The 10,568-nt window shown below is 45.8% G+C and overlaps 1 protein-coding gene across 1 annotated transcript in view; it reads left to right on the top strand.

Annotated features, from left to right (window-relative positions):
* Positions 1–1,260: 1,260 nt before the first annotated feature.
* PARD3B (par-3 family cell polarity regulator beta) overlaps positions 1,261–10,568 on the top strand; it is a 999,887-nt gene continuing 990,579 nt past the window's right edge. The window contains exon 1 of the mRNA XM_032403913.1: positions 1,261–1,749. Coding sequence (XP_032259804.1) covers positions 1,630–1,749 — 120 coding nt within the window. The 5' untranslated portion in view covers positions 1,261–1,629. The remainder of the gene's footprint in view (positions 1,750–10,568) is intronic.

The raw sequence follows: 10,568 nt of genomic DNA, 5'->3' as shown, positions 1-10,568 counted from the left end.
CCAGGACCCTGAGATCATGACCTGAGCAGAAACCAAGAGTCAGATCCTTAATGGATTGCACCACCCAGACGCCCCAGGAACAAATTCTTTTGTAGAGAAACACATGATGTAGCCCTGAGGATCTTGTTGGATGAACTAGTTTGCCAGAAAAACGGCTTGGGGAGACCAGAGATTTAGCATGGAAGAACTGAGTTTCTCTTAGCATAACTAACTTCACGGTCAGCTCAGTTCCTTAACCTCCTTTGGCACCATTTTTCATGCACAAAATGGGAAAAATAGTTATTTACCTTACAGGGGTGTTGTTAGGCTCAAAGGAGCTCAATGATATGTGAGCTAAGAATGACACAAATATTTTTTGTTAATTTTTTTTTCTCAGATACACCTATTTCAATAGGTGGTGAACACTCACCTGACAAATCATGAGCCTAAACGTGTTTAAAATGTTTTTTCTAGTCAAATGCACAACAGAAGACACATTTTCAGAAGTATATATGTAAACATATGCTATTATTTCTGGGTCTGGGGTGTGACTTTTGGGGAAATACTCAGTTTCGTCTTCCGTAAAAGGAAGGATTCCACCACCACGTTATCCCCAAGAACCCTTTAGTTTTGCCATCTCAGGACTCCAGAGGACAGAATCAGCGCTCTGCTTAAGACAAGGGTCCTGGCAGGCCCTTGGGCCATCCCTGCATCTCAGTACCTGTGAGCCGCCACTCCCTGGGGTGTTTTTGGTGGGCGTGGCGACAAGCACCTGCTCCCAGGCTTTCCTTGAATCTTGCTCCAGTCCCCACATTTTAACAGTGTAGCTCAGCAGTCTCCCAGCTATTCCCTCAAGGGTGCTTTATGAGATCCGGTTTCAATTCCCTGGTGGGTAGCTCTCAGGTCCCCTTACAATTCCCTCGAGCTCAGCGTGTGTGCGAGAGGGACAGAGCCAGGGAGAGATCGAGTGAGGGGACGAGGCTCCCGGGCTCCAGTTACCCGCTGAAGGGCCCCCGCCCCGTGCCGCCGAGTGAGCGGCGGGGCCGGGGAGCGTCGCGGCCCCTTTAAGAGCCGGGCCCAGGCCGGCCCGGGGGCCGCGGGAGCCCAGAGCGCTGCGCGCCGCCGAGGAGTTGGGATCCGGCGCAAAAGTTTCCTCCCAACTCCGGCCCCGCGCGCTGCCGCCGCCACCGCCCACTCCAGCCCGGGGCCTGGGGCCGGCCCGGCCGCCGCCGCCGCCAGGGCAGGGCCAGGGCCGGGCCAGGGCCAGGGCCAGGGGGCAGGGCCAGGGCCGGAGCCGGGCCGGCAGTTTCGCTTTGGCGGGCTCGGAGCAGCCGCCTCGTCCGGGCCCGAGCAGGAGCCCGAGCCGGAGCAGGAGGAGCCCGGCCGCGGTGCCGCCGCGTCCCCGGTCACCAGCTACCTGGGAGGTAGCCCTTCGCTTTGCCGCCCCCTCCCCCGATTGCCGCTCGCCGCGGGGCCGCCGACGCCGGGCGGAGGGGCGCCGCCGCGAGCCCCGGGCCCTGAGGGGACGCCGGGGAGAAGCGCCCGGGGGCTCCGGACCCGCCCGCACCGGGCGTACCCCGGCATTAGGGGCTGTGCCCGTGGGGCCGGACACCTGTTCAGCCGGGCACGGCCTGGGCACCGGGGGCCAGGATGAAAGTGACCGTGTGCTTCGGCAGGACAGGCATCGTGGTGCCCTGCAAGGAGGGCCAGCTGCGCGTCCGGGAGCTCACGCAGCAGGCGCTGCAGCGGTACCTGAAGACCCGGGAGAAGGTGAGCGCGCTGGCGGGGGGGCGGGGGGGCGCGGCTGCGGGGCGGGCTACCAGCGAGCGCACCGAGGCCGAGGCACCTGCCAGAGGCCCCAGGACCGGGTGGCGACGCCCAAGGGACGCAGAGCGCCCAGGAGACTTTATTCGGCGCTACCTGTGCTCGCAACTTTTGTTTATTTGCTAATGTTAAGTGACCTGGATGTCTGGGCGTTTGTGGGCCTTGCTTCTCAGGGGGTGATAGGAGGAAACGCTTCATGGGAGTCAGTTGGGGGCTGGCTACAAATGCACAATCTGGTGCCCTAATCCAAGCCCCCTGCCTCTGAATCTGGTTTTCAACAAGTTCCCAGGTGATTGGAATGACCATTGAAATTTGAGAAGCACTGCTTTAGAAGGTGTTTGAGAGAACTCTTCTTAAGGGAGTAGTTGAAGGTATAGCTTACTTCAGGTGTGAGTTTTGACCAGGACTATGGCTCGCCCCACGTCTGTTCCTTGGAGTTAGAAAGTTGATTGGTGCTAGTAACAGACACTCGGAAGTTAGAACTGATGGGGCCCTTGGGGTTGAAATCTTGTGAGCAATTCTCCATCAGTGACTGGGGCGGGAACTTAGGTGGAAGGATGCTGTTTGCTTACACTAACCAGTCTATATTTTGAGTGTCTTTAGTTTAACGCCGCATATTCTATGAGTATTTACTAGTGTGTGCACTGTGTCAGACCCTTCGTGACTGTTGACTAGATTGTTCCTAGCCCTGTCCCTGAAATCAGAAACAAGTAAAAGTTAAGTGACTGTTATTTTTAAGTGTGCATGCAGTGCATGTTCAGAAGGCCTGGCTAGACATTAGAATTCATAATGGGTGTTTGGGTAACATACTGGGACTCCGTGTTTTCTTCGATGGGATCTTTAAATGAAGGCATTGAAGAGCACCTTTTTCTTTTTTGAATCTTCAAATGGAGCATCATACCTCAAATCCTCCTCAAAAAGGACAGGCCATAAACTCTTGTGTTAGAGGTCAGTGGCTCTCTTAATATTTGTTCTCATGCTGTGAGAACTGTAGACATGGCCTATAAAACTATATGAGTATCTACTCCATTTTTCCCCATTGTTACAATAGTGTATGCTGTTTTGCATTGTGTAATTCGGTTAAAAACTGAGATTTGCACAAGTAACCAATTCTTCTTGGAACTATATTTCCCTCACTTTTGAAAGTAAGCTAAGGTTAATAGCAACAACATTATTCAGACAAATTATTAAAGTAAATGTCATTGAAGGAATATCTTAATGAGGTGATACTTATTTTTTACTAACTCAATATTAAAAATAATTTATGCTCTAACATCTTGTATATTTAGAAGTTTAAATTACGTGGAGCTGTCCAAGTAATAGAAGTAAGCTACATACTTATAAATAACATGCAGGGGACTAGATGAAATTTAGTGCATTGTAATTTGATCTTAAAAGGTGTTAAAAAGCTACTGATATTCTGTACTGAAAGCATAATTTATAATATCACAGAACCTATAATGTAATTGTATTGATCAGTTTACTGTTTTTACCAGATATTACATTTTTCTGTGTTTACATTTATATATTAGCGAATGTGACATTTAAAGGTCACCTGCCATTTATAAATTCTCCCTCCCTTCTTTGGCTTTTAAAATCTCAATTTAATAAGTGGCAAGTGATATTTTCTCTTTCCCAAATCTCTTTCTCCCATAGTTTCATTTTAAATAGTATTGTAATCATAACAAGGCTTAACTAATATTAAATGGTATTCCTAATGGAACTAAAATGTCAAGAAATAATCTGTCAAATTCCATGCTTTCATCCATTGAATTTAGAAAATAATGGGAAAAAACCAGAAATGTCAAAATTCAATTTGAAAGGCAACTTGTCATAAATTCACTTTCTTTAAATCAGTGAAAGAGATTTAAAAGGCTTGCTTCCCTGGACAGCAAGGTTTTTAGCCCTGCACTCAGAAATCAAAACATAACAATAACATGAATCGTGCTTACTCCATGCAGGCGCTGTTGTAGGAACTTTACTGCATAAGTAAAATGACCTCATAAGGCAGGTACTAATATTTTCTTTTTACAGATGTGGAAAAAAAGAGACACAGAGGTATGAGTGCTATGTGGTAGAATTGAACCCAGGAACTGAGTCCTTATTCATAGGGTCCTTACTCATAGTCCCTGCACTGCCCAGTAGGTTATTATGCAGTGGAATTTATCCATCTTATTTATTTTTTACAGTTTGTTTTAAAAAGACCATTCCATCTACAAACTGCTGTACTAACGTATCAACCTGAAGATGGCAATTTTGTTTCTTGCAGAGAGTTGTGACATGCACAAGTTTCTCTTGATTGTATCTTATATAGTATAGGTCTACATGTAATGGGGAGAAGTCTAAATTCTGAGCCTAATATTGCAGGATTTGCAAACCAAGTATGAAAAACATTTCTTAGTTTGATTACAAATGGAAAAATGGGCCAAATCTCTTAGATATTCAGGTCGAGAGTGGTATAAAGAAACAAATTTGGCGGGAACATGAATGTAAATTAAGCCCATTTCTTTTTGGGCCTTGAATCATTTAGATGGGAGAAAGGCAGATTTCAAAATTGAGGATAGAGTTGAGGAGTCTCTAGTTTGGAGGGTAAGTGAAGCCCAAGGAGGCCATTCTGGATTCTGTGGACAGCATCAGAGAAGTATCCACCCTCTGCTGAGAAGAAACAAAGACAACTGGTATTTGGGGAATGTGGGGAACCAGCTGAATCAGCATCAGATAAGGCCAGAAGTAGGTAAGATGCTGAAGACACTGAAGGAACTTTTGGGAAGGCTTTAATTATGTTCTGAAATCTGGGACTTTGAGTTTCCTGCCGCCTCCCCCTCCCCGCCGTTCAATGAATTTTACCGGGAAGATGGAATTGACCAAGGGGCAAGAATTATGGGGTTGCTTGCCTTTGGATCCTGGTAGTTTATCAGTGTCCAAAGCTCTAAATCTAATTTGCTTAATTAGTTAGTGGAGAGGAGATTGTCTTCTTAAGTAGTCAAGGTGGGGATCATTGGGTAACTAGTTAAATTTATCATCAAAATTACGTGTCACAGGTGAACAGTAATTGAGCCATATCCTGCAGGGGCTCTCAACCCTGGCTGATCATTAGTTACCTCTAATTTATCATTTAACATTTTAAATAATACAAATGCCTACATCCCTTTCTCCAGGATTCTAATTCAGTGGGTTTGGAATGGAGCCTGGGCATCGGTGTTTTAAAAAGGTGATTTTAATGCCCAGCCAGGGCTGAGAACTATTGATCAATTACCTAAATCATTTGGTATCACTGAACTCATTTGATTTTAAACTCTTTTGATGACAGATACTGTATTTTAGACCTCTCCAGACCAACTGTCATTAGCAATCGTCCCTCTTACCATGAATGAATTCTCACAGCAGGTGTTCAAATAATTTATTAAATTGAACATTCATTTATTTATATATATATATTTCATACACACACACACAAACACACACACACTAGATGAGGTCAAAGTGAATAAGGGAAAGGCTTGTTTAGTAATGAGAATATATAGTGTGTGGAGTCGAAATGAATGAGGTAATACGAATATTGAATTCATGGGATAGTGGGTATGCTGGAATTTTAAGCAGATTTGTGGATTTGACTGTGTGAGAATACTTTTTTTTTGAAGAAACATTTGATAGACTTGCCTAAATGTATCTCTTCTGTGTTCAGAGATTTTGAATAATTTGTTTTACCATTGAGACTGGCTTCCCAAATCTGAGCAAGATAAGAGTAATAATTCCATTTTCTGATAAATTGTGGGTCAGCATCTAAAAATTTGTACAGCAACAAGAATCTGGCCTGCTATTGTATGGGCCTAACCTGGAGGAATAGGCTAGAAATCCTAAATTCTTGAAGTCTTCAGTTTTTGATGTCTTGTTTCCAGATTTTAAGGTTCCTGTATACATAAGCTAGGACCAGACTGGATTCCTGAAATGCTTTTCAATTTATTGGACACGGACTTACTTCAGTGCTTCATTTTCTATTCAGTCCTCTCCTAGTGTGTGGACTACATGCTCTCCCCAGTGTGTGGATAAGACTGACTCACCACCAGCAGGGCACATGCTGCTAGCTTGGTTTTGGTTCTGCTACTTGACTTGCATAGAAGAGTCTCTGAGTTTGCAGATGCAGGGCTAGTGGGGCCTCCTGACCCACAGACATGTTTTTTCAGTTCTGCTCAGTATCACATTTTTTTTTAAATTTTAAAAGATTTTATTTATTTATTTGTCAGAGGGAGAGAGAGAGAGAGAGCAGAGCAGGGGGAGTGGCAGGCAGAGGGAGATGCATGTTCCCCGCTGAGCTAGGAGCCTGACGTGGGACTCGATCCCAGAACTCTGGGATCGTGACCTGAGTCAAAGGTAGCCGCTTAACCCACTGAGCCACCCAGATGTCCCAAAGTATCACATTTTTTAAAAAAGATTTTTATTTATTTATTTGAGAGACAGATAGTGAGAGAGAGCACGAGTGAGGAGGAGAGGGAGAAGCAGTTTCCCCAGTGAGCAAGGAGCCCGATGTGGGACTTGATCCCAGGACCCTGGGATCATGACCTGAGCTGAAGGCAGACGCTTGACTGATTGAGCCACCCAGGTGCCCCTCAGTATCACATTTTGACTTAGTTGCCATGTTTAAATATTCTGAGACTTCATGCAAAGATCCAGAGTTCTTTGAGGGGGGTGGAACAAATCAGAATCTCTGACAGCAGTGGGCTTTACTTTCCCACCTCCCAACCATCAGTTGCAGATGAGACATCTGCTCTCCATTCCATTATTGCCTCACCAACAGTATGTTACTACCTCAGACTTAACTTTTTACTCTGTTATTTGCTTATTTATGGTCCATTGTTGTTCTTTGGCTTGCTGTAGTCATTTGGGTTTGTGGTCCCTGGACCTTCTCTTCCCCATTACACCCCTTTCTCTTTCCTCCTATACCTCTCTCTGTCCCCCACACCTCACCTCTCTGTCCCCTCCCCCACACCTCCCTGTTGCACCCCCCCATGCCCCTTTCTCTCTCTCACCCACCACCCCCACGCTTCCCCCCTCCTGTGACCTACATATAGCATTTGCTGACCAGGGTTGGGGCTGCCGTTTCATTCCTCTGAGCTAAGTTAATTGCCTCATGTGCAATTGGGAGTCACAGCGCTGGATTTGTAGTTTGGAGACTGTGCTCAAGTGGCTAAGTTAACCAAGTATTTATCCTCATTCCCAGGGCATTCTGTGTCATAGATCCTCTTTGAGGAAGTTGGGCAAATGATCATGTCAGATTTTCATGAGACTATGTTTTCTGAAGAGATTGGTCATGAAAATCATCTGAGGTGTCTATTAATAATGCAGAGCTTTGGGTCTCTCTTGGAAAATGTAAAGCACTACAGTCCAGTAGAACTTTTTGTGATAATGGAAGTGTTCTGTGTCTCTATTTTCCAATAGGGTGGACTGTGGCCACTCATGGCTTTTAAGTACTTGAAATGTGGCTAGTGCAACTGAAGAATTGAATTTTAAATCTAAATTTACATGGTCACAAATGACTTAACCTAAATGGGCAGTTCAAGTCTAAGGCTCCTCTGATGATTTCTCTCAGCTGCTTTTGGAAACCACTGGTCTAAAGCTTAGATCCCAGGCAGCCCTTAATCTGACATTCTTACAGGTGTGGTTGTCCTGTTGAGAACTTTGCCAATCAGAAAGGGATCTTCATTTACCTTTTGGTATCCACAGGTGGAAGAGAGAGACTATAAAATCTTGAATCCTTCACCTAGACATCAGCAAAATCCAGCTTAATTTTAAAGCAAGTTGAGGTCTGCTTCAGTTTGCCCCTTTGGTGCAACACCCTGGGGATGCACAACCTCTATTTTTGGTATTGGCGGATGGTGGGCCAACAAGGAGTGGTGAACAAAAGTCTGGATATTTTTAGTGAGATTTAAGTTGCTTTTGGATGAGCTCATCCAGCATTATGGGCCCAAATATCATCTCTATAGCTCCAGGCCGGATCTCTCTGAGCTCTGAACTCTGTACGTAGCAATTTCCTTGACACCTTTACTTGGATGTTAGGTAGGTTATCTGACCCTTAGCAATCCCCAAACTGAACTCTTGATCCTCTACTCCAAATCCACTCCTCCCACGGTCTTCCCATCTCATTAAATGGCAGTGTCATCCTTCTGGTGGTTCAGGCCAGAAATGCTTGTCACAATCTTTGATTACTCTTTTCCTTGGATGATTGACCTGCAATCAATCTGCCACTCAGAGGGACTCTACTTCTCACAATACATTCAGAATCTAATTCTTCTTTCCAGCTTTTCTGTTAGTGTGCTGGGGTTCATGGTATTTTTTAAAAAAGATCTTATTTGAGAGAGAGAGTGAAAGAGAGAGAGCACATGCAGGTGTGTGCATGAGAGTGTGGAGGGAGGAGCAGAGAGAATCTCACACAGACCAATGGGGGCCTTGATCTCAGAATCCTGAGATCGTGGCCTGAGCCATAATGAAGAGTCGGTCGCTTAGCTAACTGAGCCACCCAGGCGCCTCGGGGCTCATGGCATTTTTGTTTTTGTTTTTGTTTTTTTCCCAGTGGGTTTTAGTTTCCCTGTTTCTACCCCACACTCCCACTGTAAGTCTTTTTTCTCAACACAAAAGCTAGAGTGACATTTAAAATTCTAGTCAGGTCGTGTTATTCTTCTACTCAAGATCCTCTGTTGGCTCCCATCTCTTTCGGATGGCCTATAAGGTGCTACATGATCTGGGTATCTGTGCAAAAAAAAAGTTAGTGTAGCAGGCCTGCGACTCCTATCTTTAGGCCTACTTATAAGGCTGGCCCTTGATTGGCATCCAGGAATTTAGATTTGTGGAGCGTTCCCACCGTTCCCTGAAAAGAATGGCTTATGCAAATGGCTTATTGTTTATGCAAACAGTATGGTTTATACTGAACACTTGCTCTTTTTCTGAGGTCTGGAATTTTTGTGCCTGCTAGGCAGAGGGTCCCTATGTGACCAGCCCCCGGTGAAAACTGTGGATGCTGAGTCTCTGATGATCCTCACTGGTAGACAGCATTTCACAGGTGATGTCAAAACTTGTTCCTGGGCCGGGGGTGAGGGTGAGGGTCTACTGGAAGTGGATCCTTAGAAGCTCGTGCCTAGTTTCCTGCAAACTTTACCCTTGAGTCTTTTCCCTTTCTTGATTTTTGCTTTGTATCCTTTTACTGTGATACATCATAGTTGTAAGAATGACCGTATGCTGAGTCCTGTGAGTCATCCTGGTGAATCATTGAACCTGGGTGGTCTTGGGGACCCCACATACCATCTCTTACCTTTCAGACCTCCTCCGCCCCCCCCCCCCACTCTCCCCCAGCATCGTGATCCTGTGCTGTTATTCCAACAATGCCAGGCAGGTTCCCACCTCATGAGCTGTTTTCTCTGCCTGAAATAGTCCCCTTCAGTTATCCATCTGTCTGGTTTCCTCATCTTTTCCATCTTAAGATTGTTCCTCTCTCCATGAAACCTTTGTGACCACACTGTATAATTATAACCCCTCCAACCATCCTCTATATTGTTGTTTCCTGCCTTTTCTCCCCAGAAATCATCCCTTACTACCATACTGCTTGTTACAACTGTATTTACTGTCCGTCTCTCCCCACTGGAATGTTAGCTCAGTAAAGGTGGGGATCTTTGTCAGTCTTGTTCATTGTTGACCCCCTAGGTCCTGTGAGTGCCTGGCACATAGTGGGCTGGTGATAAACTCTTCCCGAGTTAAACCTTCTTTTACCGTGTGTCCACTACCATCTGTTGCAGTTATGTCTTGCCCCAGTACAAACTATCCCACCATCTAGTAGCTTAAAATAACTCCAGATACCTGAAGAAGGCTCAGTGTGATGTTTTCTAGGTCTGGGATGTTCAAGATTGCACAAGTCTGGTGCCTCAGCTGGGGTGGCTTGAATAGCTGGGGGCTAATTGCCCTGGGGGCCTCTGTCTGGAGCCTTGGTTCTCACTGTCACTGGGTCCCTGGGTTCTCTCTCATGCAGTCTTAGCATTTGATCCTCTTCACCGTGGCCTCTTCCCATGGTCTCCAGGGCAGGGTCGCTAGACTTCTTAAATGGCAGCTCAGGGCTCCAAAGACTGCAGAAGTTGCCAGGTATTCTTAAGGCTTAGACCTGCCACTGGCATGATGTTTTCTGTCATATTCTATTAGTTTTTTTAAAAGATTTATTTGAGAGAGAGAAAGAGAGAGAGAGAGAATGAGCAGGAGGGCCAGAAGGAGAGGGAGAGATAATCTCAAGCGGACTCCATGCTGAGCACAGAGGGCTTAATCTCACAACCCTGAGATCGTGACCTGAGCCGAAACCAAGAGTTGGATGCTTAACCGACTGTGCCACCCAGGTGCCCCTGCCACATTCTGTTAATTAAAGCAAGTAACAGTCGAGCCCAGGGTGAAGGGAGAGGATTATACAAGGAGCTGAATAGCAGTAGGTAGCTTTCTTCGGGAGGGGCTGCCAATATAACAGGTCACGTCCTTGGGGATACGAATATGTAGATTAATCAGTCACTGTTTCTGGTTTTGATGAGTTTTACAGCCTCCTGGGGGAGGAGGCCTACAAGTGAATAAGCCAGTTTTACTCTGGTGGTATGTTTCCTGGGCTACAGTATGGACCAAGAATGCTCTTTGAAACAGAAGACCCTGAAGCTCTGTTGAACGATGGTGAGGAATTTGCAAGGTGGAAAAGTGAGGTGAGGCATTCCAGGTGGAGGGAACAAAGTGAGTGGGCATCAGCTGGT

This window comes from Phoca vitulina, unplaced genomic scaffold (assembly GCF_004348235.1).
Source record: "Phoca vitulina isolate PV1807 unplaced genomic scaffold, GSC_HSeal_1.0 scaffold1, whole genome shotgun sequence".
NCBI lineage: Eukaryota > Metazoa > Chordata > Mammalia > Carnivora > Phocidae > Phoca > Phoca vitulina.
This window is presented reverse-complemented; position numbering and strand designations above follow the sequence as displayed.